Here is a 17,785-nt window from a genome sequence, read left to right as displayed (position 1 = left end):
CATAACTCTATTAGCTTCAAGATAGTTATGGAAAAGGATAGGACTGGTCCTCAGGTTGAAGTCCTAAATTGGGGGAAGGCTAATTTCGATGGCATCAGACAGGAACTTCTCAAAAGTTGAATGGGAGAGGCTGTTTACAGGTAAAGGGATGTCTGGCAAGTGGGAGGCTTTTAAAAATGAGTTAGGAAGAGTTCAGGGCCGGCATGTTCCTGTTAGATTGAAGGGCAAGGCTGGCAAGTTTAGGGAACCTTGGTTGACAAGGGATATTGAGGGTCTGGACAGGACAAAGATGGAAGCATAAGTCAGGTATAGGCAGCTGGGATCAAGCGAGTCCCTCGAGGAGTATAGGGGATGTAGGAGTACACTTAAGAAGGAAATTAGGAGGGGGAAAAGGGGCCATGGGATTTCCCTGGCAGATAAGATAAAGGAGAATCCTAAAAGATTCTATAAGTATATTAAGAGTAAAAGGGTAGCTAGGGAGAGAGTAGTGCCCCTTAAGGATCAGTGTGGTAATCTATGTGTGGAGCCACGGGAAATGGGCAAGCTCTTAAATCAATACTTCTCGTCTGTATTTACCGAGGAGAAGGTCACGGAAGCTAATGAGTTCACGGGAGGGAACAGCGATATCCTGGAGCATATCAACATTACAAAGGAGGAGGTGTTGGAGGTTTTGAAGCGCATTAAGGTGGATAAATCCCCAGGGCCTGACCAGGTGTATCCTAGGATGCTATGGGAAGCGAGGGAGGAGATTGCTGGGGCCCTGGCAGAGTTTTTGTATCATCGTTGGCCACGGGTGAGGTATCGGAAGACTGGAGGATAGCTAATGTTGTGCCTTTATTTAAGAAGGGCAGCAGGGATAAGTCAGGGAACTACAGGCCGGTGAGCCTTACATCAGTGGTGGGAAAGTTATTGGAAGGGATTCTGAGAGACAGGATTTAGATGCATTTGGAAAAGCAAGGTCTGATTAGGGATAGTCAGCATGGCTTTGTGCGTGGGAAATCATGTCTCACGAATTTGAGTTTTTTGAGGAGGTGACCGAGAGGATTGACGAGGGCAGGGCAGTGGACGTTGTCTACATGGACTTTAGGAAGGCCTTTGACAAGGTCCTGCATGGTAGGCTAGTCCGGAAGGTTCGAACACATGGGATCCAGGGTGAGCTAGCCAATTGGATACAAAATTGGCTTGGTGATAGGACGCAGAGGATAGTAGTGGAGGGTTGTTTTTTCAGATTGGAGGCCGGTGACCAGTGGTGTGCTGCAGGGATCAGTGCTGGGCCCTCTGTTGTTTGTCATATATATTAATGACTTGGATGTGAATGTGAATTTTTTCCCGGCGGAGCAGCAGGAGAAGGTAGCGACTCTTCGGTGGGTGAGTGAAGGCATCAGGAGCTGTGTTTTAAAAGTAAGTACTTACTGTTTTACTTACTGTTTTCCTTGTCTTTGAGTTTCTTTTGGCGCCGGAGGAACCGGAAGCTGGTCGGCAGCGAGGACTCCTGGGTAAACCCGAGCCACTACACATGTAGTGTCTCCCACCCATCCTCCTCCTCTAACCTAATAATAAGACCCTTTTTACCCTCCTCCTCTAGCCAAAAAGGACTGAACAGGTAAGCTATTTACTGTTTTTGTTAATATCTATAGTTGTACTTAACTAAGGGGTAATTGAATAAAAGAAATGGCAGCCAGTGTAGTGTCTTGCTCCTCCTGCAGAATGTTCGAGGTGAGGGAAACCTCCGGTGGCCCTGCCGACTTCACCTGCTGGAAGTGCATCCGTCTCCAGCTCCTATCAGACCGTGTTAGGGAATTGGAGCTGGAGCTGGATGAACTGAGGATCATTCGGGAAGCTGAGGGGTTGATAGATAGAAGCTACACGGAGGTCGTTACTCCACAAATCAAAGGCAGCTGGGTAACAGTTAGAGGTGGGAAGAGGTCAGTGCAGGGATCTCCTGTGGTCATTCCCCTCAACAACAAGTATACAGTTTTAGATACTGTTGGGGGGGACGGCCTATCGGGGGCAGGCTGCAGTGACCGGGCCTCTGGCACGGGGTCCTGCACTGTGGCTCAGAAGGGAAGGAGGGAGAATGGGAGAGCACTAGTCATCGGGGACTCGATGGTGAGGAGTACGGACAGGCGGTTCTGTGGGCGCAGGCGAGACGCACGGATGGTTTGTTGCCTCCCTGGTGCCAGGGTCCGTGATGTTTGTGATCGCGTCTTCAGGATCCTTAAAGGGGAGGGGGAGCAGCCAGAGGTCGTGGTGCACATTGGCACCAACGACGTAGGAAGGAAGGGTGGCACAGATGTTAGAAGTGAGTTTAGGGAGTTAGGCTGGAAGCTGAAAGCTCGGACGGACAGAGTTGTTATCTCTGGTTTGTTGCCGGCGCCACGTGATAGTGAGGCTAGGAATAGGGAGAGAGCACAGCTGAACACGTGGCTGCAGGAATGGTGTAGGAGGGAGGGCTTCCAGTTCTTGGATAATTGGACTGCATTCTGGGGAAGATGGGACCTGTTCAAACAGGACGGGCTGCATCTGAACCAGAGGGGCACCAATATCCTGGGAGGGAGGTTTGCTAGTACTGTTCGGGAGGGTTTAAACTAGTTTGGGAGGGGGATGGGAACCGGACTTGTAATCCAGGGACCAGTGGGTCCACTCAGAAAGACAAAGAGTGTAGTGAGGTATTGGGGAAGGTAGCACTGTCACAGAGGACAGATGGGCACGGAGAAGGGTTAAAGTGCGTATACTTCAACGCAAGAAGCATCAGGAATAAGGTGAGTGAATTGAAGGCGTGGATGGGCACTTGGGACTACGATGTTGTGGCCATCACTGAAACGTGGATAGGTGAGGGGCAGGAATGGTTTTTGGAGGTACCTGGTTATAGATGTTTTCATAAGATTAGGAATGGTGGTAAAAGAGGTGGGGGGGTGGCATTGTTAGTTAGAAATAGTGTAACAACTGCTGAAAGAATTTTCGAGGAGGATCTGCCGACTGAGGCACTGTGGGTTGAGGTCAGGAACAGGAAAGGAGCAGTCACCTTGATGGGAGTTTTCTATAGGCCCCCCAATAGCAGCAGGGAGGTGGAAGAGCAGATTGGGAAACAGATTTTGGAAAGGAGCAGAAGTCACAGGGTAGTAATTATGGGGGATTTCAACTTCCCAAATATTGATTGGCAACTCTTTAGATCGAATAGTTTGGATGGGGTAGTGTTTGTGCAGTATGTCCAGGAAGCTTTTCTGACTCAGTATGTAGACTGCCCGACCAGAGGGGAGGCAATATTGGATTTGGTACTAGGTAATGAACCAGGGCAAGTGATAGAGCTGTTGGTGGGCGAGCACTTTGGAGATAGTGATCACAATTCTGTAGCATTCACTGTGGTAATGGAGAGGGATAGGTATGTGCAACAGGGCAAGGTTTACAATTGGGGGAAGGGTAGATATGATGCTGTCAGGCAGGAACTGAGGAGCATAAGTTGGGAGCATATGCTGGCAGGGAAGGGCACGGTCGAAATGTGGAACTTTTTCAAGGAGCAGATAGTAGGGGCCATTGATAAGCATGTCCCTGTCAGACAGGGAAGGGATGGTCATGTGAGGGAACCGTGGTTGACAAGAGAGGTTGAGAGTCTTGTTAGGAAGAAGAAGGATGCGTATATAAAGTTGAGGAAAAAGGGCACAGGCATAGCTCTGGAGGGATACAAGATGGCCAGGAAGGATCTGAAGAAAGGGATTAGGAGAGCTAAGAGAGGGCATGAAAAATGCTTGGCGGGTAGGATAAAAGAAAACCCCAAGGCCTTTTACGCGTATGTCAGAAATATGAGGATGACTAGGGGGACCGTAGGTCCGGTCAAGGACAATAGCGGGAGACTGTGTGTTGAGCCGGAAGAGATAAGTGAGGTTTTGAATGAGTACTTCTCTTCGGTATTTACGAATGAGAAGGGGTGTATTACTGAAGAGGACGGTGGGAAGCAGACTGGTAAGCTCGAGGAAGTGCTCGTTAGGAGGGAAGATGTGTTGGGGTTTTTGAATAACTTGAAGATAGACAAATCTCCCGGGCCTGACGGGGTATATCCAAGGATGTTATGGGAAGCAAGGGATGAAATTGCAGAGCCGCTGGCAATGATCTTTTCATCTTCTCTGCTGACGGGGGTGGTACCAGGTGATTGGAGGGTGGCAAATGTTGTGCCCCTGTTCAAGAAAGGGAATAGGAACAACCCTGGGAATTACAGGCCAGTTAGTCTTACTTCGGTGGTAGGCAAGTTGATGGAAAAGGTGCTGAGGGATAGGATTTCTGAGCATCTGGAAAGACACTGCTTGATTCGGGACAGTCAGCACGGTTTTGTGAGGGGTAGGTCTTGCCTCACAAGCCTGATTGAATTCTTTGAGCAGGTGACCAAGCAAGTGGATGAGGGTAAACCAGTGGATGTGGTGTACATGGATTTTAGTAAGGCATTTGATAAGGTCCCCCATGGTAGACTTATGGAGAAAGTCAGGAGGCATGGGATAGTGGGGAATGTGGCCAGTTGGATTAAGAATTGGCTAACTGATAGAAGGCAGAGAGTGGTCTTAGATGGTAAATACTCAGCCTGGAGCCCAGTTACCAGTGGCGTGCCGCAGGGATCAGTTCTGGGTCCTCTCCTGTTTGTGATTTTTATTAACGACTTGGATGAGGAAGTCGAAGGGTGGGTCAGTAAATTTGCAGATGATACAAAGGTTGGTGGAGTTGTGGATACCGAGGAGGGCTATTGTCGTCTGCAAAGGGACTTGGATAGGTTGCAGTGCTGGGCTGAAAAGTGGCAGATGGAGTTTAACCCTGAAAAGTGTGAGGTCGTCCATTTTGGAAGGACAAACACGAATGCAAAATACTGGGTTAACGGTAGGGTTCTTGGGCATGTGGAGGAGCAGAGAGACCTTGGGGTCTATGTGCATAGATCATTGAAAGTTGCAACTCAAGTGGATAGGGCTGTGAAGAAGGCATATGGGGTGTTAGCGTTCATTAGCAGAGGGATTGAATTTAAGAGCCGTGAGGTGATGATGCAGCTGTACAGGACCTTGGTAAGGCCTCATTTGGAGTACTGTGTGCAGTTCTGGTCGCCTCATTTTAGGAAGGATGTGGAAGCCTTGGAGAGGGTGCAGAGGAGATTTACCAGGATGTTGCCTGGAATGGAGAATAAGTCTTACGAGGAAAGGCTGAACATTCTAGGCCTCTTCTCATTAGAAAGGAGAAGGATGAGGGGTGACATGATAGAGGTTTATAAGATGATCAGGGGAATAGATAGGGTAGACAGTCAGAAACTTTTTCCCCGGGTGGAGCAAAGCGTTACAAGGGGTCATAAATTTAAGGTGAAGGGTGGGAGATATAAGGGGGATGTCAGGGGAAGGTTCTTTACCCAGAGAGTGGTCGAGGCATGGAATGCCTTGCCCGGGGAAGTTGTTGAGTCAGAAACTTTAGGGACTTTCAAAAGGCTTTTGGATAGGTATATGGATAAAGGAGAATGATGGGGTATAGATTAAATTGTCCTTGACAGAGGACAAAGGATCGGCACAACATTGTGGGCCGAAGGGCCTGTTCTGTGCTGTATGTTCTATGTTCTATGTTCTATGTAGGGGGCATGATTAGTAAGTTTGCAGATGACACCAAAATTGGTGGTATATTGGACAGTGAAGAAGGTTGTCTAAGGTTACAACAGGATATTGATCAACTGGGAAAGTGGGCAAGGGATTTGCAAATGGAATTTAACGCAGACAAGTGTGAAGTGATGCATTTTGGGAAGTTAAACCAGGGCAGGACATATACAGTGAATGGCAGGGCCCTGGGAGAGTTGTTGAGCAGAGAGACCTTGGGGTGCAAGTACATAGTTCCCTGAAAGTGGCAACACAGGGTAGACCGGGTGGTGAAGAAGGCATATGGCATGCTTGCCTTCATCGGCCAAGGCATTGAGTACAAGAGTTGGGACATCATGTTACAGTTGTACATAACGTTGGTCAGGCCGCATTTGGATTACTGTGTGCAGTTCTGGTCACCGCACTACAGGAAAGATGTGATTAAGCTAGAGAGGTTGCAGAAAAGATTCACAAGGATGTTGCCTGGTTTGGAGGGCTTGAGTTATAAAGAGAGATTGGATAGGCTGGGTCTGTTTTCCCTGGAGCGAAGGAGGCTGAGAGGGGACATGATAGAGTTATATGAAATTATGAAAGGCATAGATAGGGTAGATAGCCAGAGTCTGTTTCCCAAGGTAGGGGTGACTAAAACTAGAGGGCATAGATTTAAGGTGAGAGGGAGGAGGTTTAAAAAGAGTATCACAGGGGTAAATGTTTCACACAGAGAATAGTGGGTACCTGGAATGAGCTGCCTGAGGAGGTGGTGGAGGCAGGAACAGTAGCGACATTTAAGAGGCATCTGGACAGGTACTTGAATGAGCAAGGTTTAGAGGGATATGGAATTAATGCAGGCAGGTGGGATTAGTATAGATAGGCATTATGGTCGGCATGGACGCGGTGTGCCGAAGGGCCTGTTTCTATGCTCTATGACTCTATGAAATGCTCCAGCCCAGACAACATCCTGGTGAATCTCCTCTGCACCCTCTCCAGTGCAATCACATCCTTCCTATGGTGTGGTGACCAGAACTGTACACACTACTCCAGCTGTGGCCTAACTAGCGTTTTATACAGTTCCATCATAACCTCCCTGCTTTTATATTCTGTGCCTCATCTAATAAAGGCAAGTATCCCACATGCCTTCCTAACCACCTTATCTACCTGTGCTGCTGCCTTCAGTAATCTATGGGCAAATACACCAAGGTCCCTCTGTAGTTCCTGGGGTCCTACCATCCATTGTATATTCCCTTACCTTGTTAGTCCTCCCAAAATGCATCACCTCACACTTTTCAGGATTAAATTCCATTTGCCACAGCTCCGCCCATCTTACCAGCCCATCTATATCATCCTGTAATCTAAGGCTTTCCTCCTCACTATTTACAACACCACCAATTTTCGTGTCATCTGCGAACTTACTGATCATACCTCCTATATTCTCGTCTAAGTCATTAATGTACACTACAAACAGCAAGGGTCCCAGCACCGATCCCTGCAGCACACCACTGGTCACAGGCTTCCAATTGCAAAAACTACTCTCGACCATCACCCTCTGCCTTCTGCCACTAAGCCAATTTTGGATCCAGTTGGCCAAATTGCCCTGGATCCCATGGGCTCTTGCCACCTTGACCAATCTCCCATGCAGGGCTTTATCAAAAGCCTTATTGAAGTCCATGTGGACGACATCAACTGCTTTACCCTCATCTACATGCCTAGTCACCTCCTCGAAAAATTCAATCAAATTTGTTTGACATTCAACAGTAATTCAGCATTCCCTGCCTGTCAAATCAGTCCCGTCTGGAGTAACTGCTGTGGAATAATTTACCCAAGATTTGTAAAATGTTGCAAATTGTTTGCCCATAAAGCCCATGTATGCACTCAGGAATTTCGCTTTCTATGGGAGAGGAGTATATTAGCAAGTGTTTATTTAGTTCTATCGAGTGTTTTGTTTAATGGCGTGCTTTACTTTTTTAAAATACACTTTTTTATCATTGGATTTTAAAATGTAAATTTAATTGATACTGAAATCTGTTGAGTTGGGAAGACGGTTGAGACATTGCAGCTTTTCTGAGGATGCTAACGAGATGCCACACTGATTTCCAAGGTATTGACTGAAAGGTGAACACTGAGTCTGTGTTTCAGAGAGAAGAGGCCGAGGCAAAAGCTTTGGAAGAAGCTGAGCGGCAGAGAGTGGAAAGAGAACGAATCATGCAGCAGAATCAGCAGGAACGTCTCGAGAGGAAGAAGGTGTGATCTTAATTAGCTCTGATTATTGAAGAGCCAAGACTCAGTGTACAAGAAATCCACAAGCCTAAAGAGTAGGAGGGAGGATGATGCAAGTACTTTTGGGAAACACCCAGCTTGAGTTTTGAAAGCCTGGAGTTTGTTGGAGGAAGGGGGAATGAAGGGTAGATAATTGTAAAGCACTAGGAAGTACAGACAATGTAATTCCACACACTGAGGTTGTTGGAAAGATGCACAATATGTCTGTCCATGGTATTCTGCCCTAGGCAGCTCCCCACTCCAGTCTTGCATGAGATTCTCAAGCCATTTGCTAAGAAAAAGAGGCTAAGGTCGTTTCTCAATGGGTTTCATCTTCGGTGTATCTTCTTGATAGGCTGTAACCAAGGCTAAAGACCCCCACCTACCCTGTATGCTGGTGGTGGGGAGGGCACCACACCCATCGGACACGAGACACCCCCACCCCTGATGCCAGTCCAATAATCAGAGCCACTCCTCCAGGCTCTGCTTGCTAGGGTTTGAATCAAATCCTTCCACTCAGGCGGGAACACTACCCCTGTTCCAGTGGTGTCTCCACCCAGACACAAGTTTCCCACTGGATAGCAGCCCAGTATTTAGAGACTGTATTCTAGTCTGCAGTCACCAGGGCTGTGAGGAGTGGGGCTTCTAGCAATCCCACTCTGACTCCGAGGTGGGAATACTACCATGGGGCACAAGGCTTGTGGTGGAAGAATGTCCAAGTCAATGTGTTTGAAGCATGAAGACCAAATCAAAAGTGCAGCCACAAGTGTTTGTGAAAGATTCTCTATCTGGCTAATAAAAAGGTCATGGAGTCCTTTCTGAGAGATGGAGACTGCTCTAACCAGATATAGGGAGAGTGTTCCAGTGTTTTTGGCAGGTTTGAGCTTTATGGAGTTGGGAGTTGTTGAGGGAGTAGTTTCCCCAGATGGACCAGTGAGATTGAAGAAGTGATGGTGAGGCCAATGATATCAGTAGTTAAAGAAGAACCCAGGATGGAGCCTTCAAAAATAAAAAGTGGGAGGTATTAGTTGGACTTGTGGAAAGAAGCCAGAAGAAGTGGCGAATGGCTCTGCAGGTACAGCATGTATGCACTCTAGAGCAAGCAAATATCAACTATTTACCAGCAAATAAGGAGAAACTGTTTCTAGTGGCAGGAGGGTCGGTAACCAGAGGACACAGATTGAAGGTTATTGGTAAAAGAACCAGAGGTTTTTTTTTTACACAGTGTGTTGTTGTGATCTGGAATGCGCTGCTTGACAGGGTGGTGGAAGCAGATTCAATAGTAACTTCCAGAGGAGAATTGGATAAATACTTGAAGGGAAAAATTTGCAAGGCTATGGGGAAAGAGCAGAGGGGAGTGGACCAAGTGTCTTTGGGAGAAACACTCGGGTAAGAGTGATCATTGTGTCACAAGGTTTAGATTAGTAATGGAGAAGAACAAGGAACAATCTAAAGTAGAACTTCTAAATTGGAAGAGATTTAACTTCCATAAGATGAGAAGGGATCTAGCCAGAGTAAAATGGAACCAAAGATTGACGGGAAAAACTGTAACAGAACAATGGGAGATCATTAAGGAGATGTTTCAGGTACGGGCTAGGTATATTCCAACAAGAGGGAAAGGCAGAGGAACCAAACCCAGGGCTCCTTGGATGACGGGAGAGGTAGAGAATATGAAGAAACAAAAAAAGAGGGTGTATGATACATTTCAGGTGAATTCTTCAAGCAAGAACCAGGCCTGATACAATAAGTTGAGAGGGGAAGTGAAGAGGAAAATAAGATGGGCAAAGAGAGAATATGAGAATAGAATGGCAGTTAACATAAAAGGGAACCCAAAAATCTTCTACCGGCATGTAAACAACGGGTAGTAAGAGGTGGGGTGAGGCCAATTAGGGACAAAGAGGGTGATATTTGCTGAGAAGCGCAGGGCAAGGCTAGAATAGTTAATGAGTACTTTGTATCAGTGTTTACAAAGGAAGAGGATGCTGACAAAATATCAGTGGAAGTGGAGATGGTAGCGGTAATAGATGGAATGAAAATTGATCAGGATGTACTAGAAAGGCTGGCTATGCTTAGAGTGAGTAAGTCACCTGGTCCGGATGGCTTGCATCCCAGGTTGCTCAGGGAAGTGGGAGTGGAGATAGCAGAAGGGCTTGCCAGAATCTTCCAGTCTTCCCTGGATACAGAGAAGGTGTCAGAGAATTGGAAAGTGGCAAAAATGAGACCCTTGTTCAAGAAAGGGTGTAAAGACATTCCCAGTAACTGCAGGCTGGTCAGTTTAACATTAGTTCTGGGCAAGGTTTTAGAAACAGTAATCGGGGGAAAAAATTAACAGGCACTTGGAGAGGATTGAGTTAATTAAGGAGAGCCAGCACGAATGTGACTAATCTATTTGAATTTTTCGATGAAGTAACAGAAGATTGATGAAGGGAATGCAATGGATGTTGTCTGTATGGATTTTAAGAAAGCATTTGACAAAGTATCACATTAAAGACTGCTTAACAATGTTGTGGCTGATGGAGTAGGAGGTCAGTGTCAGCTTGAATTAAAAAAAATTGGTTAAGGACAGAAAACAGCGGGTTATGGTAACTGGTTGTTTCTCAGACTGGAGGATGGTAGACGGTGGTGTTCCCCAAGGGGATCAGTGCTAGGACCACTGTTTTTTTGATTTATATAAATGACTTGGATCTTGGAATACAGAATAAAATTTACCAAACTTGGAGGTGTGGCAATGAGGATGATAGGCAAGCAGAATGGGCAGACAAGTGACGGATGGAATTTGATACAGACAAGTGTGAGGTAATGCATTTTTTGATGGAAGAGGTGAGGAGAGGCAATGTAGACTTAATGGCAAAGTTCTGAAGAGTGTGCAGGGACAGAGAGAGCTGGGGCTGCATGTGCATAGTTCTTTGAAGGTGACAGGACATATTGGGAGAGTGGTTAGCAAAGCATATGGGAATTTGGACTTCATAAATAGAGGTATTGAGTACAAAAGCAGGGAAGTTATCCTGAACCTTTATAAAGCTCTGGTTAGGCCACAACCTTTTGTTTGGGGAATGTCAGCATTTATTGCCCATCCCTAATTGCTTTTGAGAAGGTGGTGGTGAGCTACCTGCTTGAACCACTACAGTCCATGGGGTGTAGGTACACCAAAAGTGCTGTTAGGAGGGAATTCCAGCATTTTGACCCAGCGACAGTAAAGGAACGGCGATATAGTTCCAAGTCAGGATGGTGTGTGGCTTGGAGGGGAACTTGCAGGTGGTGGTGTTCCCATGCATCTGCTGCCCTTATCCTTCTAGGTGGTAGAGGTCACAGGATTGAAAGGTACTGTCGAAGGAGCCTTGGTGAGTTGCTCGGTGCATCTTGTAAATGGTACACACTGCTGCCACTGTGCGTCAGTGCTGGAGGAAGTGAATGTTGAAGGTGGTGGATTGGGTGCCAATCAAGCGACTGCTTTGTCCTGGATGGTGTCGAGCCTCTTGAGTGTTGTTGGAGCTGCACTCATCCAGGCAAGATAAGAGTATTCCATTGCACTCCTGACTTGTGCCTTTTAGATGATGGACAGGCATTGGGGAGTTAGGAGGTGAGTTACTCGCTGCAGAATTCCCAGCCTCTGATCTGCCCTTGTAGCCACAGCATTTATGTGGCTGGTCCAGTTCAGTTTCTGGTCAATAGTGACCCCCAGGATGTTGATGGGGGATTCAGCGATACTAGATTCTCTCTTGTTTGAGATGGTCATTGCCTGGCACCAATGTTACTTGCCACTTATCAGCCTAAGCCTGCACGTTGTCCAGGTCTCGCTGCACGGGCTGCTTCAGTATCTGAGGAGTCATGAATGGTACTGGACATTGTGCAATCATCAGCGAACATCCCCATTTCTGATCTTATGATGGAGGGAAGGTCATTGATGAAGCAGCTGAAGATGGTTGGGCCTAGGGCACTACCCTGAGAAACTCCTGCAGTGATGTCCTGGGACTGACATGATTGATCTCCAACAACCGCAACCATCTTCCTTTGTGCTAGGTATGACTCCAGCCAGCAGAGAGTTAACCCTGATTCCCATTGACTCCAGTTTTGCTCCTTGATGCTATACTCGGTTAAACGCTGCCTTGATGTCAAGGGCAGTCATTCTCGCTTCACCTCTGGAGTTCAGCTCTTTTGTCCATGTTTAGACCAAGGCTGTAATGAGGTCAGGAGCTGAGTGGCCCTGGCAGAACCCAAACTGAGCTTTAGTGAGCAGGTTATTGCTGAGGATGTGCCGCTTGATAGCACTGTCAAACACCCCTTCCATCACTTTACTGATGATCGGGAGTAGACTGCGAGGGCAGTAATTGGCCAGGTTGGATTTCTCCTGCTTTTTGTGTACATGACATACCTAGACAATTTTTCACATTGCCGGGTAGATGCCATTGTTGCAGCTATACTGGAACAACTTGGCTAGTTAGTTCGAGAGCACAAGTCTTCAGTGTTATTGCTGGAATGTTGTCAGGGCCTGTAGTCTTTGCAGTATCCATTGCCTTAAGCTGTTTCTTGCTATCACATGGCGTGAATCGGATTGGCTAAAGACCTCAGGAGGAGGCAGAGATGGATCATCCACTTGACCCTTCTGGCTGAAGATGGATACAAATGCTTCAGCCTTGTCTTGTGCACCGATGTGCTGGGCTCCCTCATCATTGAGGAATGGGGATGTTTGTGAAGCCTCCTTCTCCTCCTGTCAGTTGTTTAATTGTCCACCACCATTTATGACTGAATGTGGCAGGACTGCAGAGCTTGGATCTGATCCGTTGGTTGTGGGATTTCTTAGCCCTGTCTATTGCAAGCTGCTTCTGCTGTTTGGCATGCAAGTAGTCCTGTTTTGTAGCTTCACCAGGCTCACACCTCATTTTTAGGTATGCATGGTACTGCGCCTGGCATGCTCTCCTGCACTCTTCATTGAACCAGGGTTGTTCCCCCGGCTTGATGGTAATGGTAGAGTGGGGGATATGCCAGGCCATGAGGTTACAGATTGTGGTTGAATACAATTCTGCTCCTGCAGATGTCCCACAGCATCTCATGGATGCCCAGTTTTGAGTTGCAAGATCTGTTTGAAATCTATCCCATTTAACACAGTGGTAGTGCCACACAGCACAATGGTGTGTACCCTCAGTGTGAAGGCGGGACTTCGTTTCCACTGGACTGTGTGGTGGTCACTCCTAACAATACTGTCATGGACAGATGCATCTGCGGCAGGCAGATTGGTGAGGATGAGGTCAAGTAGGTTTTTCCCTCTTGTCGGTTCCCTCACCACCTGCCGCAGACCCAGTCTAGCAGCTATGTCCTTTAGGACTCGGCCAGCTCGGTCAGTAGTGGTGCTACCGAGCTGCTCTTGGTGATAGACATTGAAGTTCTCCACCCAGAGTACATTCTGTGCCCTTTCCACCCTCAGTGCTATTAGTGATCAACATGGAGAAGCACTGATTCATCAGCTGAGGGGAGGCAGTAGGTGGTAATCAGCAGGAGGTTTCCTTGCCCATGTTTGACCTGATACCATGAGACTTCATGGGGTCCGGAGTCGATGTTGAGGACTCCCAGGGCAACTCCCAACTATATACCATTGTGCCACCACCTCTGGACAGGACATACCCAGGGATGGTGATAGCAGTGTCTGGGACATTGTCTGCAAGGTACGATTCCGTGAGTATGACTATGTCAGGCTGTTGCTTGACTAGTCTGTGGGACAGCTCTCCCAACTTTGGCACAAGCCCCCAGATGTTAGTAAGGAGGGTCAACAGGGCTGGGTTTGCCGTTGTCGTTTTCAGTGCCTAGGTCGATGCCAGATGGCCTGTCCGATTTCATCCTTTTCTTAGAGTTTGTCGCAGTTTGATACAACTGAGTGGCTTGCTAGGCCATTTAAGAGTCAACTACATTGCTGTGGGTCTGAAGTCACATATAGGCCAGACCAGGTAACGACAGCAGATTTCCTTCCCTGAAGAATATTAGTGAACCAGATGGATTTTTACAGCAATCGACAGTGGTTTCATGATCACCACTAGACTAGCTTTATAATTCCAAATTTATTAATTGAATTCAAATTCCACCATCTGCCACCGGGATTCCAATCCATGTCCTCAGAACATTAGCCTGGGGCTCTGGGTTACAAGTCTAGTGATATTACCACTACGCCACCGCCTCCTCTCTAGAGAATTGCATCCTGTTTTGGTGACCACATTTTAGGAAAGATGTGAGGATCCTTGTGAGGGTACAGAGGAGATTTACCGGAATGGGTCCAGGGATAAGGGAATTTTGCTACAAGCTTAGATTGGAGAAGCTGAGGTTGTTCTCCTTGGAACAAAGGAGGTTGAGGGAATATTTAAAGGTGTACAGGATTATGACAGGTTTAGACAAGGTAGACAAAGAAAAGCTGTTCCATTAGCTGATGGTACAAGGACTAGGGGGCACGCATTTAAGGTTTTGGGCAAGAGATGCAGGGGGATGTGAGGATGCAGCGAATGGCAATGACCTGGAATGCTGTGCCTCCGAGGCTGGTGGAAGCAGAGATGATCAATGATTTCAAAAGGAAATTGAATAAGCACTTGAATGAAATAAACTTGCAGGGCTACAGGAATAGAGGTAGGGATGGGACTGACTGAATTGCTCTTTAGTGAGCTAGAATGGACTTGATAGACCTCTTCCTGTGCCATAACAACTATAACTCTATAATTGGATAGATCTTTCAAAGTGCAGGCTTGATGGGCTGAATGGCCTCCTTCTGTGCTGCATCATGCTATGATGAATCCTCACTAGTTGGTTTTAAGTTGCTTAAATATAGTGATGGGTTTCGATACAAGTTATTAAAGAGATCCCTTTCATTTGCTTGCTGCTGAGCCTCTCTGTCGATGTGCCTGTAATACAACTTTAGCTCTTAGTAACTGTGGTTCTGTGGGATCACAGCTTTAAGTATGAGAAGGAACTAGTTTAGTCTCTGTCAGCTGGGATATTAATATTACTGGCTGCGAACTTTTAGATTCTTACACGTGTGTAACATTTCCTTCCACAGGGACTGTGCTGGGTCCCCTATTTGTCATTTATATAAACGACATAGATGACTATGTGGGGGGTAGAATCAGTAAGTTCACGGATGGCACAAAGATTGGCCGAGTGGTTAACAGTGAGGTTGAGTGTCTTAGGTTACAGGAAGATATAGACGGGATGGTCAAATGGGCAGAAAAGTGGCAGATGGAATTTAACCCTGAAAAGTATGAGGTGATACACTTTGGAAGGAGTAATGTGACACGGAAGTAGTCAATGAATGGCCTGACACTGGGAAGTTCCGAGGAACAAAGGGACCTTGAAGTGTTTGTCCATGGATTTCTGAAGGCAGAAGGGCAGGTTAATAGGGTGGTGAAAAAGGCATATGGGACACTTGCCTTTATCAATCGAGGCATAGATTATAAAAGCAGGGAGGTCATGTTGGAGTTGTACAGAACTTTGGTAAGGCCACAGCTGGAGTACTGTGTGCAATTCTGGTCGCCACATTATAGGAAGGATGTGATTGCATTGGAGGGGGTGCAGAGGTGATTCAGCAGGATGGTGCCTGGGATGGAACATTTAAGCTATGAAGAGAGGTTGGATAGGCTTGGGTTTTTTTCACTGGAGCAGAGAAGACTGAGGGGTGACCTGATCGAGGTGTACAAGATTATGAGGGGCATGGACTGGGTGGATAGGGAGCAGCTGTTCCCCTTAGTTGAAGGGTCAGTTACGAGGGGTCACAAGTTTAAGGTGAGGGGCGGGAGGTTTAAGGGGGATTTGAGGAAGAACTTTTTTACCCAGAGGGTGGTGATGGTTTGGAATGCCCTGCCTGGGAGGGTGGTAGAGGCAGGTTGCCTCACATCCTTTAAAAAGTACCTGGATGAGCACTTGGCACGTCATAACATTCAAGGCTATGGGCCAAGTGCTGGCAAATAGGATTAGGTAGACAGGTCAGGTGTCTTTAATGCATCGGTGCAGACTCGATTGGTCGAAGGGCCTCTTCTGCACTGTATTATTCTGTGATTCTAATTCCTTTGGATTAATACATTTGAAAGTTTTATACAAATTGCTGTGTCCGACACAAATAAATGCTTTTCTGTAATTAACAGAGAATTGAAGAGATTATGCAGAGAACAAGGAAGCCTGGCAAAGGTGAATCTAAGGTAATGGATTTGAAGCTGTTTTATGTTTCTAGCTTCAGTTCTAACAAAGTTTAATTACTCCTCATGCTAACAGCTGTCCTCTAAACAGTAGTCTAAAACTGAAGGTAAATGTCCAACTTGTTCCTGGGTTTAGCTTAGTGTTAGCTTTCTCTGCCCTGCTGCTATGCTTTTGGCCAGTACATGGGATTATAAGGAGTTCTGTGCTCAATGATACGACTAAAGCTCCCTCAAACTAAACAGGTGATTGTTGCAAACTTCTACAACACAGAAAGTTATCTCTGATCACAAGTGTGAATGAAGATGAGCAAAGTACGCAAGTGTGACAGTATTTCACTTTCTGATTTGGGTTCTGATAGTTGGGATAAAATTGAAACATTAGAATATTGTCCTTGCAAATGTAGTATATCCCAGTGGATAAGGTTCTTCTCTGTAACCCTGTGTAGCTGTTAATGGGATTCCAGGACTTGAATTCTACAAGTTGTGAAATGTGCATCACAGAATGTCAATACAGTTGCCCAAGAAAACACAAGATGAATCTGCTGTATTTTTGATTGTAACAATTTCTTGCAGATTCTTTTCCAGTGGAAATCTGGAACTCCCCCAAAAAGCTAAGAGGCTGGGGGTAGACAATTGAAAATTTCCAAACAGATCGGTGGATTTCTGTTCAGCCATGATCTAATTGAATTGTGGAATAGGCTCGAGGGGCTAAATGTTCTTCTGTTCTTGTGAAGTGTGAATTCTTAGATCTTATATAAAGAATGCTGAAACGGTATCCTCCTGTTTCCACAGAAACATGAAAGGTCAGATGATGCAGCGGCTGACGAAAGCAGTGAGGATGAGCCCAAGAACGAGGATGCGGATGAAGTGGGTGAGTGGTTTGGAGTATGTTTTACCATTGGGTTGATGCTGTTAACTTACTGGTCATACGAACATAAGAAATAGGAGCAGGAGTAGGCCATTCAGCCCCTCGAGGCTGCTCTGCCATTTAATAAGATCATGGCTGATCTGATTGTGACCTTAACTCCACTTTCCTGCCTGTCCCCCCATAATCCTTGACTCCCTCGTAGGTCAAAAATCTATCCAACTCAGCCTTGACTATATTCAATGACCCAGCCTCCACTGCTCTCTGGGGAAGAGAATTCCAAAGATTCACGACCCTCTGAGAGAAGAAATTCGTCCTCGTCTCCGTCTTAAATAGGAGACTTCTTATTTTGAAACTATGCCCCTTAGTTCTCGAGTCCCTCACAAGGGGAAACATCCTCTCAGCATGTACCCTCAGAAACTTATGTTTCAATAAGATCACCTTTCATTCTTCTAAACTCAGTGAGTATAGGCCCAACCTGCTCAACCTTTCCTCATAAGGCAATCCTTTCATCCCAGGAATCAGCCAAGTGAACTTTCTCTGCACTGCTTCCAATGCAAGTATATATCCCTCCATAAGTAAGGAGAACAAAACTGGACGCGGTACTCTAGGTACGGTCTCACCAGTGCCCTGTACAGTTGTAGCAAGACTTCTCCACCTTTATACTCCATCACCCTTGCGATAAATGTCAACATTCCATTTGTCTTCCCAATTATTTGCTGTACCTGCCTGCTAACTTTTTGTGATTCATGTACAGGGACACCCAGATCCCTCTGTACCACAGCATTCTGCAGTATCTCTCCATGTAAATAATCTGCTTTTCTATTCTTCCTGCCAAAGTGGACAACCTCACATTTTCCCACATTGTACTCCATCTACCACTCACTTAACCTATCTATATCTCTTTGCAGACA

The 17,785-nt window shown here is 46.4% G+C and overlaps 1 protein-coding gene across 7 annotated transcripts in view; it reads left to right on the top strand.

Annotated features, from left to right (window-relative positions):
* The window catches only part of map7d3 (MAP7 domain containing 3), a 151,452-nt gene that overhangs the window by 115,818 nt on the left and 17,849 nt on the right, over positions 1-17,785 (top strand). For all 7 annotated transcript variants that reach the window (XR_010976416.1, XM_068047073.1, XM_068047074.1 and 4 more), the window contains 3 exons: positions 7,722-7,826; positions 15,956-16,009; positions 16,799-16,877. Coding sequence is in view for 6 of the 7 variants with exons in the window: in XM_068047073.1 (XP_067903174.1) it covers positions 7,722-7,826; positions 15,956-16,009; positions 16,799-16,877 (238 nt within the window). In the remaining variant the exon portion in view is untranslated. The remainder of the gene's footprint in view (positions 1-7,721; positions 7,827-15,955; positions 16,010-16,798; positions 16,878-17,785) is intronic.

Source organism: Heterodontus francisci, chromosome 15 (assembly GCF_036365525.1).
Source record: "Heterodontus francisci isolate sHetFra1 chromosome 15, sHetFra1.hap1, whole genome shotgun sequence".
Taxonomy (NCBI): domain Eukaryota; kingdom Metazoa; phylum Chordata; class Chondrichthyes; order Heterodontiformes; family Heterodontidae; genus Heterodontus; species Heterodontus francisci.
The sequence above is the reverse complement of the archived record's forward strand: the minus strand, read 5'-3'. Positions and strand labels throughout refer to the sequence as shown.